A 27,774-nucleotide genomic window follows, 5' to 3' on the forward strand; every position below is an offset into this window, starting at 1 on the left:
TGCCTTTGACAGACCTGGACAGAATGGAGAGGGAAGTGAAGGGAACGGACCAAAGGCAAGACCAGGCTGGAAGCTAAAGCAACGCTTTATTAAAAGTTGGGACATAAATGGAAGAGATAGGACATTCCTGCTCTAGGGCATCAGGGTTTACTGGACCCATCTCTCGGTCCTCTTCCAAATTCCCACCGATGGCCTCTCCTGGCCACCCACAACAGGCATGTAACTGAGCTAAATGGAAACCTGAATCAGTAGGAAAGTTAAGTCACAAGCTGAAAGTGAGGAACGATCAACAAGATGAATTCAATTCTAGAGTTGGAAATATCTTTGAGGCAGAAAAATTGAGATCTGTAACAAACAGCTGCAAATGCAAGGTTGCTGCTTGAGAGAGCTATCCAGACTGACTGACACGGAGCCATCACCCTTCAGAGGGAAGAGGATCTAGGGACACCCACAGTTCAGGGGGAAGCAGAAGGACAAAAAGAAGCCGGCAAACGAGAATAAAGGAATAATGAGAGAGTTAAGATGTCAGCGTGAGAGGGGATATCATGAATGCTGATGAAAGGTGTTACAGGCAGGAAGCGGTGGGACATGGGGTTCCATGAATCCAGATATGAGGAGGACAGGCTAACAGTTTCAGAACTGACGACTTTAGGAGGGAATGTCAAAAAAGAGAAGAGGCACAAGTTCATTTTCAGGACCTGTAAGTATGGGTGTATAATAATCGTACACTCCCTTAAATAATAATTCAGGGATATGTTCCAAAAATAATACCCTGACCCCAATGCAGAATCAAAACTAATCCCAAAACCCTAAAATTTATCCTGGATTTTATTATTATTTATTTAATTTTGCAAAAAGTTGGACTAACTTACAACCAATTCAAAAGGTGCTGCAACCTTGGCATAGGAAGGCAACTACATTTAATTACACAGTAATGAGACTTCCAGACCACTATTCTTCAAACTTTAATGTGCATACATACAGTCCCCTGGGGATCTAGTTAAAATGCAGATTCTGATGCAACAAAATCTTTGGCCTGGGCTGAGTGCAAAAATGCTACAGTTCTAACAAGCTCCCAAGTAAACCAAAGCTGCTGGCCCATGGACCGAAAGTTCCAACAGCAAGTTTCCAGAAGACCACTTAGACAATCTGGCTAAGGAGCCACATCGGCTAACTATTATGGTGAACACTGAATGGATCACAAGCCTAAGAAAAGCAAACTATGTCTTCTCCAGGTAAATCAAATAATGTCTATGTCCCCCAGTTTTCAGTTAGGTAGAAATGTCCCACAGCCCACAAAGGCATCTCTTGGTCATCCTGCAGCACTTCCTAATCCCCAAAGAATTTGCACACGTTACACTGCATTTGCTCATCACACACGTCACAGACACTCCCTACTTTCCCAGAGAAGTTAGACTCATCCATGTGTTCACCATCAATGTAAGCCCACTCCTCCCCGGCTAGCTCCTCAATAAACCAGAGCTACACAAACATAAATAAATAAAACGTTCTTTGCAGGCTCCTCCCACTTAAGAAATCAGTTCCGAGCTCCTCTGCAGCTCAACCTACCGCCGTGACCAGACTCAGACACACGAAAATCTCATGCCTAACTTAGAAAAACTTCTATATGGGCACCTGGGGCTACAAGCCTGTTCAAATCAGGCTTATGATGGGGTTCAGGACACACTGCACCAAAACGCAGCACCTTGGCATCTGTAATGTCTGAAGCCAAAGGAGTCTGAGAAAACAGCAGGAGCAGGAAGGTCACTCTGACTTCCGCCCCCACAACCCTCTTTCCCGAAATCGGTCATGTAACTCCCATGTGAAGGGTACCCTCCCTGTAACAGAGGAAGAAAGACATTCTTATCGCCAGAGATGGGGAAGTGGGGACCCAGCCAGCTGTACAAATAAAACCTCGGTAAACTAACCCTTGTCTTCTAGTTACTTCTTCATCATTTACTACTCCTGGCCCAAACCCCTTCACCTCAGTTATTTACAAACCCACTCTTCCTTTGTCTAAAAGGAATAAAAGTTTCCTGCCCTGGTCACTTCTCTGGGTCTTCCTTCTCTTGTGAAGACTCCCATATCCAGGTAAAAATTCAGTAAACTTTGGGTGCTTTTCTCCTGTCCATTTGTTTTTGTCAATTTAATTCTCAGATCCAGCCAGGGACCCCTAGGAGAGTCCAGAAAAACTTTTCCCTCCTCTACACTTAGACTTATACAATTTTCCTCCAAACCGTACTGCGCGAGTCTTATGCAAAAGACATTTTACCATAGAACAGTAAGTGTATCTTGAAATATCTGACTCTTACATATCAAGTCAACAATTTTCATGGATAACATGTGGAAACTGTGACTACATGTGGAAATCAAGACAAAGCTACCAGCCTAATAACAGTCATTAAATAGAGTGGTTTATTTAGGTTAAATTACTAAGAATTTCAACACTGCCAACTCTGCTATGTTGTCAGCACCTAAAGTCAAAAGGAACCATCCGGGCTTATTTTCACTCCCACAACTGCACAGCAAATTTCCAAAGGAAATGGCTGAATATGAGTACTCTATCTTGTAAACGTTTCCAATCAACAAACATGACCACCACGCTACGTATCACGCTACGTATCAACCACTGGGAATAATTCTTAAGTAACACACCAGAGCCACCATTAACTGGGTCGATTTAACCCAACAAGAGGGTCTGGTTAAATAGGCCATGAAAACAGGGCTTGCTAAGTTGCTGCTGAAGACATGCTAAAGGAACTGTATCACCGTGGTGAGGGCACAGCCCCCTTACTTCCCAGCAAAACCAACATGCATCTGCAGAGTCACACATTCCTCCTTTCCAAGACACACCCCCAAGGCATCATGGCAGCAAGGATGGATGCTTATGAAGAAGCACATGCTGAGCGAAGAGGGGAGCTTCCCACTGACAGAGAGTAGGAAACTCAGGGCAGAATGATTCCATTTAAGAACTGAACAAAAGTAGAGGCCAGACATAGGACAAAAAGTCAAAGAAGCAGAAGGAGTCACAGCCCCTCCAGCAATCTTATAAACAACTCCATACCCAAAAAGATGTGCTCCCTAGTTTGTTTAGGTGCTATATCCTGGCTTTCAATCCTTCCCACCACTCCCACCCCCCAGTTCTCTATTGGCTGAGCGACACTTGTAAGGAGTGCGGCCTAACTGAGGAACACCTATAGCACAGGGTCCCAAACCAGGTGAACCAGGGGAAAAGGCTGCCAGACCAAGGTTCCTCTGTAAGTAACATAACTCTGCCTTTCACCTGCTGTTTCTTATCACTGGAATGGGTCTTCCCTCTTCCCCCCAATCATTCACGCTGAAATACCACCTCCTATGCCCACAGACATGGTCTCCTTCCCTGATGCCCCCATAGCTCTTGTTATAGCACTAATCCTACCCAGGCATTTCCATAAGAGGAATCTGCCTGCAGTGTGGCTATGGTCTTCTTGAAGGCCCAAAGGGAGACCAACTCATTTTCATATCCTCAACTTAGCCACATCTGGAACATAAGAAAGAACATAATACGATCATGGCAACATCTCATCCAAGAAGGGACTATCAATACTAAGTGTACTAGTCTACAGACCACATTTTCATGACTAACACTTCAATTTGTCTCCAAAGTCCTTTCTTTCAGGTCTAGGCTAATTTTAGACAAATTACTGGTCCATGTCCAGTATTGTTTCTGAACATCTCTCCTGGCTGAACTGGAGGGAGCATTCTCTAACTTTTAAGAGTTTCATTTAGTTTCACTTCCTCATTATTAATGTACAAACTCTACCGATGACCAAGAAGGAATGTTCCCTACAACCAAACAAGGGGTGAAGGGGAAGGAAAGGTTTTTCCTCTCTAATACTAATTTTTTAAAAATGCAGTTTTTGTGGAGTTGCATGAATTTTTAAAAACTCGTCTGCATTTTAATACATGCAGGGAGTGCTTGGAAGTTTTTAAAAGAAATCCTGAAAACAACACAACAGTACAGGCAGACCACTTACCATTTACCATATAGCAAGGGAACCCTTATAGGATTATCCTTATGAAAGTAGGCAGAACAAGAAAATGGAAGCTTTTTTTTTTTAAAGAATTTTATTTACTTATTTGACAGACAGAGATCACAAGCAGGCAGAGAGGCCTGCAGAGAGAGGGGGGAAGCAGGATCCCCACCGAGCAGAGAGCCTGATGCGGGGCTCTATCCCAGGACCCTGACATTATGACCTGAGCCAAAGGCAGAGGCTTAACCCACTGAGCCACCCAGGTGCCCCGAGAATGGAAGTTTTTTGAGTTTGTCTCAAAATACTAGGAGTTAGATAAATGTTACATCATGAAAAACATGTACCTTTGGCATCGTTATGTGGAGTCTTCATGCAAAATAAAAGCAGAACAAAGACTAGATTCTTGGCCTGCCTATATGAACTACTTAAAGGATGAGGGACATGAACAATTAGTTACATTTGGGGAAAAAGAAAAAAAGACAAAAACAAGGAAACTCAGAATAAAGAGATCAAGAAACTGCTAGGTGTGACTGAGTTCATCCAGAAAATATCAAATCTGCCTAATTAAATATTCAAATAATTCATCACAGTGAGTGCTGGAATTCACCTATAACTGCTGAGTTTCAGACTCTTGGCCCAACCTCAGAGACATTCCATTTAAGTGAGCTCTCTCCTAGGCAAGCTCTTCATGTTTTAATAAGAGGGGATGTCAGTCCTACTTCTAAATGAGACTACAGCTCTGTGTTCAACCCAGCAATATGGAATAACTGCACTCCAGGAAAAAGCAAAGAGCACAGCCTTTAACTTGGGTTGTCCAACACTGACTGGTAGCCAACACAATCACCTCCCAAGAATAGTGCTAAAAGGCAACTAAATAAGAGACACTCTTGGATTAAAGCAGACCACCACAGTCATTTTGGGAACTTTTAAGACTACATTTACAGCACTGCCCTTGAGCTACAGGGAGTGACACTACAAGAAATGGCCTTATGGAACCCACAGACATATATGTGTGGTCATGAGCTAGTTTTGAATGCAGTTCACTCACAGCATATAAAAGGACATGGGGAGAAACCATCCTCAGTACAAGGAGACCTCTCTCTCAAGGAACTGACCTCACTGATCATTTCCTCTTTACTTTGGATGCTAGAAAATTCAGTCACCTCTAGCAAGTACATCCTTATTTTCCACTACCTTTAGTCCTGGCTGCATCTTACTTTCCCTTCATCCTGTTTTTCTCATCTACTCTGACTTTGTGGTTGATGTCTTGTTGGCTTATAAATACAGGTATACATGACATGAGCCATCAGAAACCCTGAAAAGAGGCAAGGCTAAAATGAATAAACAAACAGAAACACAAACTCCAGAAGAGCAAAAATGAAATGTTTCATTTTCTCTCTCATACTTGGCTAAAATTCAAATGCACTTATTGACATGATGTGACAGTTTCACAAAGATACAACCAAAAAGCAGGATCTGCTTCCATGCCACTTATTTACTTCATACTGGTTAATGATCTTTTTCTTGTACTCCAATTATATTATATGCATATTCCTCAATTTAGGCCCCTCAATTATTTTATCCCCAAATTAAAATTATTTAAATCACCTGCAGATATTTAAAAAATAAAGTACGGGAATCTACTTTCACCTACTCTGCTGCAAGAAGTCACCAGGAGAGAACGCATTCATATGAAGCCTTGGGCTCTGACTGCATGCAAATTTAATGCAAAGAAAAGGTCAAGGGCTACTGGGTTTGAAAGGGTTAATGTAGTTTCCAAAAATGAATACCAGGGATCCTTAAAGAATCTACCTAAAATAGTTCTCTATACCCATATGTTCACACACACATAAACACACTCATGCACACACCCAAGAGCAGACTCTTGAGGATGGAACTCAAGAGTAATTACAGAAAAGAAAAAGGCCACTTAGGCCACATAGTTAGGAACACGAAGTCTGCAGATTTGGGGAGCCTGGAGAAACTTAAGTCATAGAACAGCATTTAAATATATTTGTCTGCTTACAATTTCCATTGCAAATGTGATTAGTTTGCTTGAATAAATAGGAATATGATGTGTTGGCCATGTTTTCCTCTTGAGGGTTATCACCGAGTTTTGATTAAGGACAAATGTTTGAGATGTTGGGTATATTTAAGTTCACGGCACTTAAAACGAACTAAGAAGTTGTATAGGCTTGATTAAAGGGCTGCCTTCGTGAACTTAAAATTAAAAGCAATAAATTCCAATGAGTCAAGTGATTGGGACTAAATATGGTATTCTGTCAGAAAAGTTGAAATGGAGTCCAAAGAGACTGAAATGGTGTCCAGGTTTCCAAAAAACGGTGAAAGAGGAAAGGTCAAGCTGTCGGAGTTGCCTTTCCTCTGGGTTTGTGAATGATTCACATTACACAGAATTCCTTTTAAGTAAAACTTCACAAGAGTTAACAGGCTCTCAGGACAATCTGTTTTGTCATTTCTAAAAAGAAGCCTCTCAAACGCTCAGTTTGTAAGTGTTGTCAGATGGGGAGAGGGCTGAAGAATGGGAAGTGGGGGCGGGACGGGGGTCCTCCGGAGTTGTTACACACGCGCGCGCGCGCACACCGACTTCTCCGACCAGCCGGAAGTCAAGGTGACGTCCCCACCCGCGGGAGGGCGGGGCCTTTGAAACCTAATAGGCTCTGGCTTCAGCCCGCGCTGTGCCGCGGGGAAGGAGAGGCCCGAGTCAACAACAACCGGGGTCAGAAGCAGGTGCGCTCTGGGGCAGTCGCGGGGCTCTTAAGGACCCCGGGCCCTCGCCCGTCCTGGCCCACCGGGCTTCTCCAAGCCCAGCGTGGTTCAGCCCGCAGGGCGCCGACCAGGCACCGACTCCCCTCCCGGGCCAAGTGGGAGGGTTCAACCGGCAAAGTTTCTACCGCAAGGTCGGGCCTCCGTCCCCGCACCGGCCACATGTGCTACCCCGGGAGGAACGGTCACCCACCTCCTCCCGCTGCTGCAAGGTGGAACAGCTGCCCCACGCCCCTCTCCCATTTGTTTTCCACGTTGCACCAACTCGGCACGTGAACGCCTGAGGCTCCCGAGTCCCCCGGCCCCGACCGGCCGGCACGCTCCCCGGGGCAACGGGCCGACGCTTACCTTGGCGGTCGCCATGCTGCGCCCCGAGTGCGGGCGGCTGCAGGACCCTCCCGGAGGCTGGCTGGCACCGTGGGCCCCGGCGGCTCACTTCCAGTCCGGGCGGCAGCGGGGGTGGCGATACAGCCCGACAGCGTGCGCGCCTGGCCTGCCTCCCCACGCCCTCCCGCCGGCGCGGGTCATGCGGGCGCCGCCCGCCCATTGGCTGCGCCCGGCCAGGGCCGCCGGGGCGCGCGTGATCCGACGGCCTCTGCCCTGCGGCCCGGGGCGGGCCCGGGTCCGGGGGCGGGGGGGGGGGGCGGTGGACGGGGCGCGCGCACGTGACCCCGGCCCCGGGGCGGCGACCTCGGCGGCGCGGACCGGTGGCCTGGGGGTAGGTGACCTGACGTGGGAAGCTTCTGACTTCGACTGGGAACGGCCAGACCCGGGTGAGACTCGCCAGGAGGGGCACGGAGCCTGAGGAAGCCGAGAACTCCACTAGGTCACCCTTTAGCCACATTTTCTATGTCGGTTCGCCTTCAAAGGGGCTCCACTCTGCACCATAGTAGAATGTATCCAAAGGCATTGGCCAGTCGAAGGGAAGATAGCAAAGTGATATCACTGGCAAATCTACTTTGAGGCCAAATCTGTAAACTCTAAGTACCAACCAGGTATATATAGTGCGGAACATAATATTCGGGAGGCTACTTCGTTTCAGCCCCACGTATTAGGATGGAAGAGGTCAAAGATTCGCCCCAACACACACACACACACCCCGAATATAGGCTCTGTTAAGATAACTAGGTCAGAATTTTAATTGGAAAATTTGAATGTGTAACCCTCCAGAGATCTTAGCCCTCTTTATCAAAATTCCATTCACGTGTCTCTGCCATGACAATTTATAATTAGGGCAATGGTGGTGAGAGAAAAGGGCTTTAAATGTTTTGTGGGTTATGGATATAACCTTTCAGCAAAAGTGTATTATTAATTATTTTAATACATCAATACCAATTGAGTGCCTACATGTGCCAGGCACTGTGCTAGATACTGGGAACATCAAAATGACTTGAAAGATGGTCCCAGCCCTTAAACAGCTTAAGGGCTAGTGAGGAGGTCCATGCATAAATAGTTAACTGCTATTTAAATAACCTGTTAAGGCAATAACCTGTTCCCAGGGCACTGTGGAAACACTGAGGACTCTGAAAGTACCTTAAGGGAGATAATGCCTAAGTTGTATGCAGAAAAGAGGCTGTGTATTAGTTCAGTGAAGTGGAGGGGAAGGGTTTTCCACCCAGAGAAAAGGAAGAGAGGCAGGAGACTCAGAAATTGCTGGAAAACCACAGCAAGTTATGAAAGTAGTTGGTCATGAAAGGTGACTTGAGCTGTGGGACTGGTGCATGAAGGGTCTGGATGGACAGGTAGGGATCATGTCATAGAGGGTGTCAGATGCCATGCTGAAGGGTAGTAACTGAAGGGCTTTAGAGCAGGAAGTAGTGTTTGAAGTTTTGCAATACAGACGGATCACTCTGCTTGCAGTGGGAAAGATGGGGCAAGATGGAACTGTTGGTATATTCAGACAAGGCAGGCTGAGGGCCTGAAACTAGAGATGGGATGGGGCTAAAAGAATATATAGGAGGTAAAATTAGTCACCTGTGATGACTAATATATGTGGGGGTGGGAGAGAGAAGCAGAGTCGTCCTATCTTGCACCTACATCCCTGGTATATGAATGTTGGCAAGACACCCGAGATCAGTAATACAAGAAAGGAGTGTTTTGAAGTGTGTGTCTTTTTGTAAGAAGAGGATATGCAATATACATATTACCTTGAAAAGCCAGTAAAATAAGCATTTCAAAGAGGAGCAACTGATTAACATACTCCCAAGAAATCTAACAGAGCCGGAAAAACTTGAACATGTTCATAGAGAAGAAAGACCATGCAGAGTGAAAGAACAAAAACAAAAGCAAAACCAGGGGAATTGATAGAGAAAAGAATGGCAGGGGGATGGGTCTACAGCTCATGCGGAGAAGTGGCCCCAGCTGCTCTAAAGGAATTTAAAAGGTCCAGAGAAGACACAACCTCATGTAACCAAGATCACATCACATACCGCATATTTATTTTTAAGGGCATCACTGAAGCTCTCCTTTTATAATGTAGATGAACTTTTAAAATTTTCAATGTGTGGGTTTTTTTTTTTTTTCTGAAGATTTTATTTATTTATTTGAGAGAGAACAAGTAAAAGAGAGCATGAGAGGGTGGAAGATCAGAGGGAGAAGCTTAGTCCCCGGGGACCACCCTCCATCCCAGGACTCCAGGATCATGACCTGAGCTGAAGGCAGTCAACAAACCGACTGAGCCACCCAGGTGCCCTCAATGTGGTTTGAATCTATTTTTAACCAATCTTAAGTGTATGGCTCAGTCCTGTTAAGCACACTCATGTTATGCAATCTCCAGAACTCTTTTTTATCTTGCAGAACTAAAACTCTATGCTTATTAAACAGCCACTCCCAGTCTTCCCTCCCCTGCAGCCCCTGGCAACCAACTACCATTCTACGTTATGTCTCTAAAAATTTGACTATACTGGATACCTCATAAAAGTGAAATCATATAATATTTGTCTTTTTGTGACTGGCTTACTTGATTGAGCATAATGTCCTTAAGTTCCATCCATGTGGCAGTGTGTGTCAGAGTTTTAAGATTCTTTAAGATTGAATAATATTCCCTTAACTTTTAAAGAAAAAAAAAAAAAAAGAAAAAGAATCAAGAATCTGTAAGATTTTCTCTGGATATCTTGGAGAATTTAGGAAATCATAGTAATGACCAAAAAAAAAAAAAAAAATCACTCGAAATCCCACCACCAGAGTTAGCCACTGTTAAACATTTTACTGTATTGTCTTCAAGTCTTGATGTATCTATGTCCTTATGTAAGAGAGTTATATATTTTCTTTAATTTCATTCAGTTTTATATACTGAATAAATATAGTGTTATTTCAGTTTCAGGTGTACAATAGAGTGATTCACCAGTCTATATCTTACTCAGGGCTCATGATAAGTTTTCTGAAAGAGTTATGTTTTTAAATATAGGACAAAGCATCGTACTCTTGTTTGTAAGTTTCTTATGGCTGTTCTAACAAAGTTACCACATGGTTGGTGACGTACAACAGAAATATATTCTCTTACGATTCTGGAGGTCAGAATTTCAAAATGAGCCTTAAGGGACTACAATCAAGGTGATGGTAGGGCTGGGCTTTCTCCAGAAGATATAGGCGAGAATCTGTTTCTTTACCTTTTCCAGGGGTTCACAGCCTTTTCTTCATCTTCTAAGCCCACATACATAGATAGCATCTTCTGTGTGTGACTCTGCTTCCCTCACATGGTGTCTTCTGTCTAAGAATTCCTCCACTTCCCCCTTAGGGACACTCACAGTGGCATCTAGAGCCAACCCAGATAATCCAGGATAATCTTTCCACCCTCCAGATCCTTAATCACATCTGCAAAGTCTCTGCCATAGACATTAACATTTATAGGCTCCAGAGTTTAGGATGTGGACGTCTTTTGGGGGGCTATCAGTCCACCTACAAAACCTACCACTCTATGGATGCAAGTGTATCCACATATGGATAAAAGTGAATTTTGACTTACATTTGGAGTCAGACTCAATTATTAAGCTTCTTCCTTCATTTTAGAATTTCCCCAAAAAAAGAAATTTTCAAAAAGTTTTTCAAAATAGGAACTTTTCAGTCACAAGCTCTGAAATAGGAAAGATCCTCCTTGATTTCCTTGGAAGCAATAGCATGATGTGAAACATCATCTGAGAAGATAAAGTGTAAGTTGCCTGGGCACCTACCATGTTCCCTCTGACCTCTTCATCATGTACTGACAGGCTTAGGTGCACTCTTGATAACTGACTTGTCTCATACTTGTCCCTTCTCTCTGTTCCCAGACTACCATCCTCCCTACCATTTGAAAGTAACCGACACTGATGCACTTAGAAGAAGCCACAGAGACATACCAAAGAAGGCCAGGTGATAAAAAGGCAGAGATTAGTATGACCCAGCTATGAGCCAAGGAATGCCAACAGTCAATAGCCACCACCAGAAACTAAGAAGACGAAAGACAGAATTTTACCTAGAATCTCGGTGGGAGCGTGGCTCTGCTTGATTTGATTGGGAAAATCACCTTGACTGGGGACTTGTACTCCGCAGAACCATGAGATAATAAATTTCTGTTGTTTGAAGCTACCCAATTTGTAGTACTTTGTTATAGCCGCCCAAGGAAACCCATAGAGGTCCCAAAGCCATCTGTCTTATAGCACCAGGTGCCAACCTGGCGTGCTGGGAAAGCAGCCAATCCAAATCATGGGGAAAGCTCATGGGCTATGAAGGCACACAGCCCAAGTGTGAGCTCAAGCCCCAGGAATTCAGAAAAGTGAACAACGTGTCCTGCTCTGAGCTTTCACCTTTCCCAGAGCAGCCATACCTTGTAGATGCCCTTTGACCGTGCTCTTAAACTATCTGGTTTTCCTCAGCTCCCTAAAAAGCAGACAAGCCAGTAAGAGGTACCCTTACCACTACCAGCCTGCTCCCAGATCCCAGCATGCTGGAAAGTCTACTCCAGCAAAAATGCTTGCGAAACACATCATCTACTGGAAATTTTAAGCATTTACTATAAATTGCAACACGATCCTTTGTATGGATTGCATTTTGCAAAGGTAATGGCAGAGCAGGTAAAGGACATGTGTGCCAGAGCAAGAGGAGCACCATGAAATAAGTAAATGAAGAGTTCCCAAGTTCTGACCTTGCTCAGGACCCAGGACCCTCTGGGGCAGTCGTTTGGTTTGCGAATCCTGCCAGTGTCCGATCAAGCATGACAAGGCTTCCCTGAGAGTGGGCTAAAAGTAGGTCAGAAATGAATATGACCTAGTATTCTTAGTAGATCAAAAAGAGAAAGCTGTGTCAACCTTTTTAGAGTTAAAAAGAAAGGGAGGAAGGGAGTCAAGATAAGAAAAGAAGACATCTTGAGAAAGTGTAATTGAAATCAAATCCCCAGAGTTTTGAGATATGCTCTTGGCCTTGAATAGCTAGTTGCTGAGACCAGAGCAGGTTACACAAGCCTGTGAACACTTGCCCCGTTGGGTAGACCTTCAGTTTCACCTAATATAAAATGTGAGCATTGAAAGTTACCCAAAAATGGAAGTAGGGGCCATATTAGCAACTACCAACAGTCTGCTGGGGAAAAGGAATCACAGTCACTAACTTTACATATAGTTCACCATAATGTCTTGGTCAATAGCCAAATATTCCAGGGATAAATGAGGAGATTCACAGGCACTCAAAGTACATAGAGCTTTACAGGAGGCAAAGAAAACCTCTAAAATCTGCTATAGCCACTACAGCTTTGGGGATGAATTCAGGTTTCCAATTTCATTTCAAGTCCCTAGACTACAGTATTTACTGGTAAGAGTATCTAAATATGGTACTGGGGTAACAGATGGCACATAGTACCCCAAAAAGTTCTAAGTTGACAGAGGTATGTGATTGCTGTTTATTCTGAGAGTAAAATTCAGTAGAGAGCCGATGCTTGACTAGGATTCATGGGATTATACACATTATTTATACTTCCATGGCTTAAGTGTTGACCATTGCAGCCCCTGCCAACATGGCCTTATATTTTATTCATTTTCCTGCCCTACATCATATTCTACGCTCAGAAGCCAAGGTGAAGAAGACATAGTCCTGGCCCTCAGAGAATTCACAGATCTATCATTCTTGTCTTTTTCAGATGTCATTGGATCAGAGAAATCTGCCCCTCCTCCATTCACCTGCTGCTTAGGTTTTCATTCTATCCCTTATCACCTGGAATACATTTATAATTTATTTGTCTTCTGTCTTCCCCCATTGGAAAGGAAGTAGAGATTGTATGCCTGGCGTCTGCAACACTGACATGTATAAGGCATTCAATAAATATCCATTTAATGTATGCATTGAATACATGAAGTCCTACACCTACAGCACCAATGCCTCTAATGACTGAGGAAGATTACCCCACAGGGGCCAGTGAGTCAAAGTCTAAATTAAGGACATCCTGATGACTTGGCTTCATCCACAATTTCAAGGCAAATTGTGAATGTTTCTATATTAGACCAGAGCAGTTGCTCTTCCCAGTACCTTATTCCAGCACCATTCATAAGAGAAATGCCCCTGGAATCTTATACAACACTGACAAAAGAGGTAGATAAATAAGACATAATAGGGATATTTTGAAGAACTAATAGTATGAGAACAAGGAAAGTCCGAACCATGTTGAAGCAAGAGTCATGCCTTATATCCTGCTGTGTTGTATGGACCAGGCTCAGAACCTTTGTGCATTGGTTTCCTGTTGCCATTTTAATGAATTGCCACAAGTTTCTTGTTTAGAACATCATAAGTGTATTATCTTATAGTTCAGAAGTCCAAAATGGGTAAAATCAAGATATCGGTGGGGCTGTGTTACTTTCTAGAGGCTCTAGGAGAGAATCCATTTATTCCTTGCCTATTCAGCTTCTAGAAGTCACTTCATATCTTGGCTCATGGCCCTCCTCCATCTTCAAAGGCAGCAAGAGCAGGTCCAGTTCTTCCCATATTACATCAATCTGATCTCTTCTTCTGCTTGCTCTTTTATATTTAAGGACCCTTGTGATTACGTCAGGCTGAGCCACACAATTCAGGATAACCTTCCAATGTTAAGGTCAAGTGATTAGTGTATTAGTTTGTTAGCATTTACCATAAAGTGCCACAGACTAAGTGACTTAAGCAACGGAAACTTATTTTCTTAACAATTTTGGAGTTTAAAAGTCTCTGACCAAAGTGTCAGCCGGGTTTGTCTTTAGCAGGGTTAGTAAATCTCTCTTCTTGATTTATAGATGGCTGTCTTCTGCCTGTGTCTTCACATGGTCTTCCCTGTGTGCATCCCTGTGTCCTAATCTTCCCTTCTTATAGAGATACCAGTCATACTGGATTAGAGGCAATCCCAGTGATCTCATTTAAATTTAATTACCTCTTTAAATACCCATATCCAAAAACAGGCACATTCTTAGGTTCTGGGGGTTAGTATTTCAGTATATGAATTTTGAGGGGGACACAATTCAGTTCATAATGGTTAGCAATTTTAATTCCACCTCCTACCTTAATCCTCTTTTGCCACATAATGTAATGTAACATATTCAGAGGTTCTGAAGATGGAGACACGAATACCTTTGGGGAGCCTAACACACCGTGTGCTGAATATGGTATCACTGGCATAGTAAATCTTTGAGAAATAGCAGTTCTGAGAGTAGAATATTTAAAACCTTTAACCATGGTCAGGTAAGATCCCAGTAAAGCGAAACTGATTGCTCATGGGGATTAGGTCAAGTCTTTAAAGAGATTAAGCTCTATCTCTATAGTCCAGAAGGAGAATACTCGAGGGTTTGTTCACCAAACCCAACCCTGTGTTTATGAGTCTGACTGAGGTCCCCCAAGCCCAGCAATCCATTCAAAGCAGTGGCAAGTCAGGCATAGACCACCCCAGCCCCTTGGGGCACCCAGGAGGGATGTAGCAGAACAGGCAAATGTGTCAGCAGGCCAGCAGCTGATCAGCAGGAAGGAGCAGAAGCCAGTAACGTATAGTGAGCTCTCCAGGCCTGACCAGCTATATAGCATGGAGCATTCCTTCTTAGGGCAGCTATTTCTTTCACAAGAACTCCTAAAACTCTTCATCAAGAGCTCTATAATTCCTTATGGAATTAGATGCTCAGGAAAACAATCTTACCAAAACTGGTTTCATGAGACTTGGTTTTTGTTTTTGTTTTTTTGTTTTGTTTTGTTTTAATTTATTTATTTGACAGAGAGATCACAAGAAGGCAGAGAGGCAGGCAGAGAGAGAGAGAGAGAGGAGGAAGCAGGCTCCCCGCTGAGCAGAGAGCCCAATGCGGGGATCGAACCCAGGACCCTGGGATCATGACCCGAGCTGAAGGCAGAGGCTTTAACCCACTGAGCCACCCAGGCGCCCCTTGTTTTGTTTTTAATAAAAAGTAAGCATCAAAAACAAACAGAAAAAAAACCACCACCAACAACAACAAACTCTGTCACAGGTATTATTTCCCTCTCACCCTTCTTTATAGCTAATCAAGATATAGACGAGCAAGAACTAGTTGGGCTATGTAGATTCTACCCTGGCTCTTACTATCTCCTCATCTATCTCTCTCTGTGTCTATTTGTCTAACTAGCTTCCGATCGAATGGTGAGTGAATAATCAGACAGACCTTTATTGCAGTCCCAGCTCCACCAGTTGCCAGTTACGGCTGCAGAGCCTTTGGGCAGTTAGTAACCTCTCTGAGCCTCAGTCTCTTGATCTGTAAATGAAATAAAAGTACCCATTTTGCAAGGTTGCTATGATACTGAATTGAATATGTAAATCATTCAGCACATAAAAGTGGGTTCTAAATGATAGCAATACAAGAATGAAAGGGTCCGAGCAGCCGTCCTGCTTGACTCTTTCCTGCTCTCATGACTGTTCTAGTGTTACTGCTTCTAGTATTCTGTTACACAGATGAAGACTATCCAGGCCTAGGCGCACTGTCTCAGAATCTTTCAAAGGAGGGCAAACATAGGGGTGGAAACAAAGAAGGGAGGCAGATCAATTTAGAAGACGTGGAAAATTTACTTTCGAAGCTGGAACTTGAAATCCCAATAAGGCAGAGAACATGAGAGCCCCTGAGTCTTTACGAACAACCTACCAGTGTTAGCTCTAGGTTTCCAGTTTGAAGATATTGGACCAGATGGTTCATGTCTGAACTTGTTTGTCACTTGGACACAATCACAGTTCCAGCCCCAGGGCCACCGGCCTTTGCAGTGCTTTATCTTCCTTCTGGCTGCCACTGCCTAAGTCCATTAGGGATCCCCTGCCAACTAGAAAGAGAGGCCAGCACAGTCAACCTCCAAGGACTCGTGCAGATGGCAGACCTCATTCTCTTGAGAATAGGAGGATCTTTAAACAAATAAGAGGTCGTTAAACATCAACAGGTAAAAGTAAAAAGAAACTCACCAGATACCAAAAGGGGCAGGAGAATTCAAACTCTAGCTGACTGGCTGGCTTTTCTCTGTGAGAGCCCATGGAATGTGGCCCCTCCTGCCTCTCAGGTTCTCCCACCTTTTACTTCCTAATTTCCTCCAGTTCCTCAATGGGCCGAGCTTTCCCGCCCCAGGATCTCTGCACAGACTGTTCAGTCTGCAGCGAACACCACCAGTCCCTCTCCCTGATCTTCTTTTTCATCCTCAAGTACTCAGGGGTGCCTTCCCCACCTCCTTTCTAAAGCAGGAACCTCCTTGTTGTTCTCTATCTCTGCATCCTGTTTCTGGCCCTTTTGGCATTTATGACAGTGAGTAATCACGTGTGTGTGTGTGTGTGTGTGTGTGTGTGTGTGTGTGTTTTCTGGGCTTTGGTGTGAAAAGTTACTTGGGACAGAAAGATTGGAGCTAGTTGGAGAAGGTGAATGGCTTCTAGTTCTGGAGTAGATCCTGGGCCTTTCTACTGGTAAATGACCTGGTGCAGTAGCTCAATCAACACTGTCACAAGTTAATGATTTGAGATTTGATGTCATGGGCTAAGGGTCAGAGGACCCAGATTTTAGTTCTAATCCAGTTCTGCCACTTACCAGTCTTATCACTGTGGGCAAATTACTTCTCTCCTCCAAGACTCAGGTTTTTTTTTTTTTACCAATGAAGTCAATGTACTTGATGTTGCAAATGCTCAATCAAGTACTAATATTCTGTTTTCTTCTCCTGATTCATTTAAACAGACTGCCAGTCAGCCAGCCAGCCAACCTCAGACATAAGGTGGAATAGGAAGCCACTTCCAATAGGAAGTTTCTTTTAATGTAGCTCATAGAAAATTTTAAATTACTGAGGAACTCAAATGATGTTGCTATTGAATAGGGCTGATCCAGAGCTAGTTGTGTGTAGGGAGGGGGCAGGAGAGAGAGAGAGGAGAAGGAGGAGGAGGAGGAGGAAAAGGAGCAGGAATTGGTACAGAAAAGAGGGACTTGATGGAGAAGATGGGAGTGAATCAAGAAGATATTCTGCCTAGTGTGTCCCCAATTTGTACTCAATTGCACCATTAGGCAGCAAGATGGCCAAAGTCCAGCAATGCCAGGTCATGGATTGGCGTACCCAGAGATGACCATTTGAGGGATTTTCAGATATGGGATTTCACATGAGGATAGGGTAAGAGGAATTGGATGAAGTGGGAGGCAGAAAAGTCAGATACAATTCTGTTACCCATCCCCCCTCAAAACCACACTGTACCCTGAGCTTGCCCAACTGGCAAAAAGAGCTCTAAATGGAAAGGAGAAAGGCTAAAATAAACAGCGTGGTGGATTAAACACAGACTGAACCTTAGTTATTTAGGAATAGGATTTTGATTTTATGGCATAAAGCATCTTTTGTTGTTTTTTTTTTTAAGATTTTGTTTATTTATTTGACAGACAGGGATCACAAATAGACAGAGAGGCAGGCAGAGAGAGAGGAGAAAGCAGGCTCCCCACTGAGCAGAGAGCCTGACGCGGGGCTTGATCCCAGGACTCTGGGATCATGACCTGAGCCGAAGGCAGAGACTTTAACCCACAGAGCCACCCAGGCACCCCAGTTATTTTAAAATTTTAATTAGATTAGAGAGAGTTCTGACAACACCAAAAACAACAAAGGAGAAAAAAATAAAAATCATCCACATTCCCCTAATCCAGTTATAACTATTTTAATACTTTACAGTAATGTTCTTCCAGTTTTTTTCTTTGTATGCATGAGTGTGTGTTATAATGATGTGTTATATTATTGGGATTGCATAATTTGTGTATCTTACTGTTTCAATGATTTGGCATAAAAATTATATCATGTCACTAATTATTCTTGAAAAATATAATTATAATTGCTACCTAATATTACACTGCAAGAATTTATCAACACTTAAGCATTCTCTAATGGTTGGGAGTTTTAAATCATTTATCATTTTTATCTACCATAGGTGAAATGTGACAAATAACTTTGTACATCAAATTTGCTCTAATAATTTAAGGAAAGTGAAAGAAGTCTACCAAAACTATTACAGAGAATGCAAAGGAAGTCAGTGAGTGTCCTTACATACCTTATCTTTTTGAATAGACAGAATCAGTCAAATCAACTTATTTTTAAGTTTTCTTCCTATTTTGAAATTTTATGTCTGACTCTTTAGAAAAACATTTTAATTATCATTCTTTGGGAGTTTTTGTCATTTAAGATATAGAAGAGTGTTTTATAATTTCCTATCTCCTATGGGTGATTTAGAACAGGCTTTGACTATTTGGCTTTCCACATGACTTTCAGAAATATCTTCTCTTTGTACTGACTACAGATCAATTCTCTCTATCCCGCATTTCACATTTGAAGGACTAGAAGCACCAAGGCAAATTTTCAAGGTATATTGAAACTGAAAATAACTCATATTAGATATTAGATGTGGTGAAACCCAGTGTTAAAAACTGTAAAAGCTCTGAGATTTTAGTCTACCTGAAAGCTAACAAGTTTCACAGATGCTGGCAGAAGACATGAGACTCCTGAGTCAGAGACAGAGGACAGTTTATTATTCACAATAACAGCAACAGCCGGGATATTGGCTTTGGTTTTTCTAAGTCCCATTCCCATAAGGTGACATAAAGAGGGCCAGGTGATACCTCTCCATGCAGTTATTTGCATTACAGGGGAGGACCCTGAATTAGGGAACCTGAATCTTTTATAAGGGACAGAACAGACAGCTGTTCTATGGCCAGAAGTCTCCAAGGCTGTTTGTTATACAAATGTCCTAATGAGACAATTTGGAGCAAACACCAATAAAGCCTCTGCTAATAAGATGTGCAAAAATGCAAGAGACCTGTAGGGTATTACCTTCATTATGGGCATGAAGATGGCATTAGGAACTGGTTGGAGTATGTCTGTATATTGTATTCATGAGACTGCTGTTATTTTCATCAGGACCAACCTGAGGCCTCTTTTTGTCTGGTGTGTGGCACTTTCTTTCCATATTCCTTATCCACAGGACTTAATGTCTGTATGCATAAGCTGCAAAGCAGCCTATACAGAGATTTATTCAGATCTGGATACAATAACATCATGTCCACTTCCATGAGTATAGTCAGAGCCAACCATCCCAGCTCTGCCAGCAAGACTGCAAAGTGCCTGTGAGACAGAATGAGGAGCTCACTCCCTCCCTCCTGGAGAATGGACTGGAGTACCACCGCACAAACCCCGTATGCTCCTTAAAATTCCCTACATCCACTGAATATGGCTGAAATGCCACTGATCACCAGAAACAATCTAAAAAGAGGTCTTACCAAAAAGATTTTGTTCCCTAAGGGAAAAGTCTTCAAACGTTGGCATGAATAAGTTATGAAAAGCCTTCACAACTGAAAGAGACATAATCATCATTCATGTATAACAGATTTGTTTATTCTGTAAAGATTCATTTCAGTTGATTAATTATCAGTATCTGCTGATGGTGGGGGTAACAAGGCTGTGCTGATGAGAGAATTATTGAAGTACATGCTTAGAATATTTATCACTGAGCATGTATTGTATAAACTTAGCATATTTATCATGTTCTTTCATATGGGCTCTTTCTTCCCCAAATAGATTAAACAGTACTGCCTATGATGTACGCACTTATCCCTCCACTTATGGTACTCTATTCTTTATAGAGATATGTACTGTTTCTATACAGAATACCAGTAGCCCGTAATGTGAATAAGTGTGACACTGTACGTGGCTCTTGTGTCTTTCTCAGCCTTAGGCAGAGCTTTTCCAATATAGACTGCAGATTATCCTCTCTAGCACTTATATAGTATGATCTTGGGCCAACCAATCCCCTTGTAGTACAACTACTGTTTAAAAAAAAAAACTACAATTTGTGTAAGTTAAAGATCAGGCATTTTAAATGAGAAGTAAAGGTGAAAGTTGACTAAATTTCAATTAGAATTAAAATATTAAAATCAGCATCTCTCAACATAATCTGTAATATGTAATAATATGTGATGATCTTCAAAGAAATTTTTTCCTTCCATTTATTGAAAATGATAGTAAGAACTACCATTTATTAATTGATACACTGAACTAGATGCTTTGGCTTTGCATTCACATTCCATCTCCAATACCCTTGAAGCTCATGTTACTATTATCTGCTTACCACAGCTTAAGAGAGCAAGGCATAAAGAGTCTAGGGCACTTGCCTAATATCATTTGATTTATATGTGACCAGGTTGGGATTCAAACTGCTCTTTTTCCTAATTTGGGGCTCTCTGCTACAATGCTAGATGGCTCTGTCTTCTGATACTTAGGCAAGGCCACTATATGAGGATTGTGATCCCAGCTCCAATAATACTATCTTTGTGGCCTGTCTTTGTGTCCCAGTTTCCCCATAAACTTGTCTCATCTCATTTATCTTTATAGCTTTAATATATCACTCTCAAATATTTACCCTTTTCCTTTCTCTTCCTGAACTTCCAACTCATATTGTTTATGTACTTGCCTTCTGACCATTTCTTTAATATTTAATATTAGTACTTTAATATGTCCAAGTTGGGGGATGTCTGGGTGGCTCAGTCGGTTGGGCATCTGCCTTTGGCTCAAGTCATGATCCCAGGCTCCTTGCTCAGTGGGGAGCTTGCCTCTCCCTCTTCTACTGCCTGCCCCTCTACCTGCTTGTGCTCTCTCCCTCTCACTCTGAAAAATAAATAAAATCTTAAAAAAAAAAATATGTCCAAGTTTCAACCAGCTACTCCCATATTGACCTCTATTTCAATAAATGTCACCATCAGCCATCTCGTTGCCCAAACTAGAAACACAGAGAGCATTCTTGACTTCTCCTTCTCTTTCCCTCACTCTCCACATCTCTTCAATCAGTGTAAATTCAAGTGCTGTAGATTCCACCATGTAAATACCTCTTCTCTGTCCTACCACCACGGTAGTAATGTCAGCATGATCATCTCTCCTGAGGAATTCTGATGATCTCTTAAAGGGTCTCCCCTGCCCCTGCTTCATTCTCCTCCACACTGTTCTTCACCCTGAATCCAAAGTGAACCTTAAAATTCCAAGCCTCATCGGGCTGCTCCTTTACTCAGAATCTTTTATTTAATAGCTCTCCTTTGTCCTTGAGTAAATTCCCGAAGCCTTAACATTGCTTGCTGGCTCTTGTCTACACGTCAGCCTCATCTTTTGCCACTTTCTTCCCTGCAACTTCTGCTTTAGTCAAGCTGAACTAATTTTAGTTTCTTAAACTCTTCCCCCACTCTCTTCTTGCCTTGGTTCTTTTCAAATCTTGCTTGTTCTACTGTGGGGAAAATGTTACTCTATTGTTACCACTCTCTCACTTTTCTCCCAAAATGATTACTATATGGAAAGGAGAGAGCAGAGTTTCAGGATCTGGTCCCAATGGAGAACAACCCTATGCTTTTTGTTTTCTTATCATGGTGGCTGAATTTGTAGGTATCAATAGCACCTATCCTGCTTGAAGGAACCAAATCTTTTTATTTTCTCTCGCTACTGAACCTTTCAAATATTTGAAAATGTAATTGGATCATAACAAACAGAAAATAGCCCTGAACATTTAAATTAGCAGTTTGCCTACAAGAAAATTGATCTTTGATTGATTAGGAGGACTGATGATTTATGGTTGGGGTGTAGTAGGCTCAGCAGTTGTCAGGAGGTCTAAGTCTCAAAGGACTCATGATATCAAGTGTTACCATAATCCTGACACCCATGTACCTATTAAATCAGAAGCTACCATTTGCTTTATTGCTATTAAGCCTAGAAATTTATTATGCTCCTAGAACTTGTCAGAGTCTCTGAGACATCATGAGGCTTGATGTAGCCACATGGAGCTATATGAAGCCCCATTGTTTATGGATCACTTTCTCTTCCATTTTCTCTCTCTTGTGACTTTTTCCAGCATTTTTTTCAGCATCAGAAAAGTGCATTCAAAAGATTACAAACAGCAGTTGGTAATCAGTGCATAACAGCTTTCTGTGTCTAATACAATTAGGTGTACATTAGACACTGGGTGTAACAAGAATACTGTCACTGTAATAGAACTCTGTCAAAGTACCAATGCCTCCCACTTCGAAAATACACGGATCAACTTTGTATCCCCTGTGGAAGGGGAACAGTGTAACAGTTGCATGGCATTACTCTGTAACAAATTTCAACAGCTTTTGCTTATCAAATTCTGAAGGAAGATGGTATACATGCAAATTTACATGCTATTTAATATTCTTCAAGCTCCTTCTTATTGAAGCTGTATCCTTGATGCTTTTAAGCTAAATTCAAGCATGATTTTAAATCATGTCCATAGTTGGTACCAGAGCATCAGTGAAACAAATATTATGTTGTTGAATATTGAACATGTCCCAATTAAAACTAAAATGCAATACTTGTATGAAATATCCAGGGAAGACAAGTCTATAGAGACAGAAGTAGTGCATTAGTGGTTGCCAGGGTCTAGGGATAGGAACAAGGAGTACAAGGAGTGACTGCAAATGGGTGGGTGGTGTCTTTTGGGGGTGATGGAAATGATCTAAAATTGGATTTTATGATAGATTTTTATGACTGTAAATTTACTAATGATCATTGACTTGTATATTTAAAATGAGTTAATTTTATGCTACATAAATTATAGCTCAATAAAGCTGCTTTAAAAAAAACAAACAAACAAGTAAACTATACTGAAAATTCTTTTTTTTTTTTAAAGATTTTATTTATTTATTTGACAGAGAGAGATCACAAGTAGGCAGAGAGGCAGGCAGAGAGAGAGAGTAGGAAGCAGGCTCCCCGCTGAGCAGAGAGCCCGATGCGGGAGTCAATCCCAGGACCCTGAGATCATGATCTGAGCCGAAGGCAGTGGCTTAACCCACTGAGCCACTCAGGCGCCCTATACTGAAAATTCTTATACGCATTTTTGTGGTCCTGTGGAAGTATATCCAGAGAATTAATTTGGAGATGTATAATTGGTGGACCAGAGGGTTGTCTTTTGAATTTTTCACAGAAACCACCAAGTTGTCTTTCAAATTTAATTCACCACTTTACTGTCCTACTGACAGTATCCATTTCTCCATCACATTGCCAACACCTGATAATATTAATCTTATGTTTTTGATATTGTAGCAAGAAGCTTATTGTTATTAATTTTTTAATTACTGTGTTGCTTTAATCATTTTTTATATCCTTATTGGCCTTTGTATTTCTTTGTGAGTTACCTATATCCTTTGTTCATTTTTAAAAATGGGTTGCTTATCATTTCCCTGTTGACTTACATATTCTTACATAATTATGTATATTAATATCTTCCTATTATATATATTGCAAATTTTTTTCTAGTCCAGTGGTTGACATACTACAGCCCATGAGCCAAACCCACTGTGTGTTTTAATTTCTTTTTTAAATTTTTAATTCTGAAGTAATTATAGATTCACATGAAATTTCAAAGATAATACAGAAAGGTGCCATGTAGGCTTTACCCAGTTTCCCCTACTGGTTACATTTTACAGAATTTAGTACAACGTCAAAGCCAAGAAATCCAAATTGGCATAATATGTGTGTGTGCGTGTGTGCATGTGTGTGTGCGTGTGTGCATGTGTGTGTGCGTGTGTGCATGTGTGCGTCTGTGCCACTTTATCACAGGTAAAGATTCATGCAGACACCACTGCAATCAGGACACAGAACAATTCCATTATCATCACAAAGATCTCCCTCGTGCCACTCTTTTGTAGTCACAACCATACCACTATCCCCAATCATCCCTAATCCTTAACCACTACTGTGTTCTCTATGTAATTTTGTCATTTTGAGACTCTTATTTAATCTAATCATAACGTATGTCACCTTTGAGAGTGACTTTTCACTCAGCATAACATCCTTGAGATCCCTGCCAGTTGTCATATGTATCAAAATTTGTTTCCTTTTATTGTTAAGTAGTATCCATAGTACAGATGTACCTGCTACTTGTTTTAAAAATGGAGAATGAGTTCAGAATGATTTTTACATTTTTAAATGGTTGAAGACATCAAAAGATGAATAGTATTTTGTGGCCCATGAAAGCCAAGTTTCAGTGTCCATAAATAATATTTTATTGGAACACAGCCATGCCCATTTGCTTGATACTGTCTAACCTAGGGCTGCTTTCATGTTATGATGGCAGACTTGAGTTGTCGTGATGGTGACCACTGTCATATTGAGAGTATAAAACCAGAGAGAGGGAAGGTTCTACCTTGACTCCTCCCAGACAAGTCGTACCAACCTTGCCACCCTGGCTGCTTGGTGTGTTGGACTTCTTCCCACATCCCAGCAGAATTCCCACTTAAACAAAACCTGATTTTCCTTTGCTGGCTGAATGAGAGCTTTGGAACCTCTTAAGTGCTCTCCCTTAAATAGCTTGCATCCTAGTCTTATTTCCGATTACATAAAGAATATAGAACTGTGGAAATGCATACTTCTGGCATTTCAGGACTCTATTCTGGCAGGAAAAGCTTAGCCAAGAGGCTAAAGCAACTATTGTAGGGCATTACAGAGAGGCAGTACAGGTCAGTAAAGCCCCTGGATCTGGGGAAGGTTAGTTATGAATGAATCTGTGTGTATCTCAGTTTCATAAATGTAAAATGGGAATCATTAGAATGATCTAAGTTCTACAACATCTGTTTCTTCCTTAGCTCTTATGTAAATGATTTCTGCCTTATAGCCTGGCATGTGACCACCTATTAGAAGGCCTCCACTTCCCAGGGAGATTTGGCCATGAGGCTAAGCTTTGATAAACAGGCTGTGAGCGGAAGGGACACGGGCAAGGGGAGGGAATGTCGATGGGGTGCAGAGCCATCTTACATTATACAGATGAGAGTAACATTCTAGGGATGGCTGAGTACAAGGTAGAAAGTGCCCAGAGCACTGACTTCTAGACTCTTCCATGAGAAAAAAGAAACTTCTGTTTTAATGTGGTTTCAGCATTTAGACTGCTCATTACACAAGGCTGGACCCTTAATTCAGACTGCACAGCCTCTTGGGGTTGTGACGAGAAACATTTAAGAAAGAATTAAAGCAGATACATAGAATGGACTCTCTAAATGTGGTCTTCCTCTCTTTCGGACATCATCACTCATTTCTGTGTTTACCAGAGTAATGTGTTCTACGGAGCTATACAGACAGAAGGAATTTAATAAGTAGTAAGGACAAATTGAACTGAATTCAATAGCCTGAGACAGGGAGAGATTCCAGTCTTCACACACACTGACCCATGTGGCAAAATATATACCCTGGTTTAGATTTCTAAGTGAAGGAGGCTGACATTCATTCATACATCTTGATTGGTAGATCCCCACTGTTAAACAGTCTGAATTCTTTTGCAAGGGTTTGAAGTTGGTTTCTGTTGCCTTCTGAGAGCCCAGGAATTACATATCACGTACTGTGCCTGCTGAGGCTCCACACAGGTCTCAGCAGGCAAGCCAGAAAGGCAGACTCAATAGTCACGGTGTCCTCAAGGGGAGGTTGTGCTGTGATTACCAGCAGCTCCCAGCCCCTGCCCATCACAAATGACGAGTACTCTTCTACGGGTCTATCCTTCCAAGCATGACTCCATAGACTACTCTCCTCAAATTTCCCACCTCTCCAAAAGGAATATGACCCTATCACAGATTCCTGGGTAGCTGCCGTAATAAATGGGGAAAAGGTGCCATATTTGCCGAGACCCTTTACTCAGCGGGAAGGTTGGATTTTCTGAAAGACACCAGCATATGAGGAAATTACAGGTGATAACCCCCATTCCACAGTGCTGGTTTCATTACTGGGACTGCTACTTGAGTTCTTTCTATTTGGAAAACAAAGGAAAAGAGACACATCGGCTCCCACGTTGTAATAAGACCGTTTAAACCCCAGTAAATGTTAGCTAACTGGAATTAAAATTAAAACTTTACAAAAACAAAAAGAGTCTCTACTTTGGCGGGCGTCGGGGAGACAAGCCATGAGAGACTCTTAACTATAGGAAACAAACTGAGGGTTGTTAGAGGGGAGGGTGGTTGGGGGATGGAGTAACTGGGGGATGGGCATTAAAGACAGCACTTAATGTAATGTGCACTGGTATGTATGCAACTGATGAGTCGCTAAACTCTACCTCTGAAACTAACAATGCACTATATGTTAATTGATTGATTTTCAATTTAAAAAAAGACATTAAAACCCTAACAAAGCAGGGTCACCTGGATGGTTTAGTCAGTTAAGCGGCTGCCTTTGGCTCAGGCTTTGATCCTAGACCCTGGGATCAAGCCCCTCATTGGACTCCCTGCCCGGCAGGGAGTCTGCTTCTCCCCCTCCCTCTGCCTGCTGCTCCCCCTACTTGTTCTCTCTCTTTCTCTCTCTCTCTCAAATAAATAAAATCTTTAAACCCTAACAAAACAAAATACCAAAAAGAAATAAAAAGTAAAAAAAAAAATTAAGGGACTTAATCATTATTTTCTTTTCAGATTTGAGAAATAATTGACATATATCACTTTATAAGTTTAAGGTATACAGCAGGACTGTTTCAGTTAGATATACCGTAAACTGATTGCCACAATAGGTTTAGTTAGCATGCATTACTTCATACAGATACAATAAGAGGAAAAGAAAAAATATCATCATCACATAGGTAGCACTCCTGTGTGATATATGGAAATGTTTATAAGAGAATAGATTCTAAGAATACTCATCACACACACACTCACAAAATTAGCGTCCTGTGATGCCCATGTTTGGGAAATACTCTCTTTTTTTTTTTTAATTTTATTTATTTATTCGACAGAGAGAGATTACAAGTAGGCAGAGAGGCAGGCAGAGAGAGAGGAGGAAGCAGGCTCCCTGCTGAGCAGAGAGCCCGATGCGGGAGTCAATCCCAGGACCCTGAGATCATGACCTGAGCCGAAGTCAGCGGCTTAACCCACTGAGCCACCCAGGCGCCCCGGGAAATACTCTCTTATCAACTTCTTTCTATACCAGGCAGTAGTGTTAACAATGGTCGTCATATTGTGCATTACATTGCTAGTACTTACCTATCTTACAACTGGAGGTTTGCACCTTTTGCCTACTTCCTCCAATTCCTCCTCCCCACACCCTACCTCTGAAAACTACGACTCTAGTCTCTTTTAATATGAGTTTCATGTGCGGTTTTTTTTTGTTGTTGTTTGTTTGGTTTTGTTTTAGGTTCCACATGTAAGTGAGATCATACAGTATTTGTCCTTCTCTGACTTATTTCATTTAGCATAATGCATATCTGTCCCATCCATGTTATTACAAATGGATGGATTTCCTCAATTTTTATGGCTGAATAAATTGTGTATGTATACCACAATTTCTGTATCTATTCATCTATCGATAGGCACTTAAATTGTTTGCATGTCATGGCTATTGTAAATAATGCTGCAAGGAATACAGGAGTACAGGTATCTTTTTAAGTTAGTGGTTTTTTTTTTTTTAAGATTTTATTTATTTATTTGACAGAGAGAAATCACAAGTAGATGGAGAGGCAGGCAGAGAGAGAGAGAGAGGGAAGCAGGCTCCCTGCTGAGCAGAGACTCGATCCCAGGACCCTGAGATCATGACC

General features: G+C 42.1%; 1 protein-coding gene across 3 annotated transcripts in view; it reads right to left on the reverse strand.

The window, feature by feature from the left end:
- Positions 1–7,284, reverse strand: part of SLC25A13 (solute carrier family 25 member 13) — a 180,364-nt gene extending 173,080 nt beyond the window's left edge. For all 3 annotated transcript variants that reach the window (XM_059171174.1, XM_059171175.1, XM_059171173.1), the window contains exon 1: positions 7,146–7,284. In XM_059171174.1, the coding sequence (XP_059027157.1) occupies positions 7,146–7,160 (15 nt within the window). In that variant the 5' untranslated portion in view covers positions 7,161–7,284. The remainder of the gene's footprint in view (positions 1–7,145) is intronic.
- Positions 7,285–27,774: the final 20,490 nt, after the last annotated feature.

The sequence above is a fragment of the Mustela lutreola genome, chromosome 4 (assembly GCF_030435805.1).
Source record: "Mustela lutreola isolate mMusLut2 chromosome 4, mMusLut2.pri, whole genome shotgun sequence".
NCBI lineage: Eukaryota > Metazoa > Chordata > Mammalia > Carnivora > Mustelidae > Mustela > Mustela lutreola.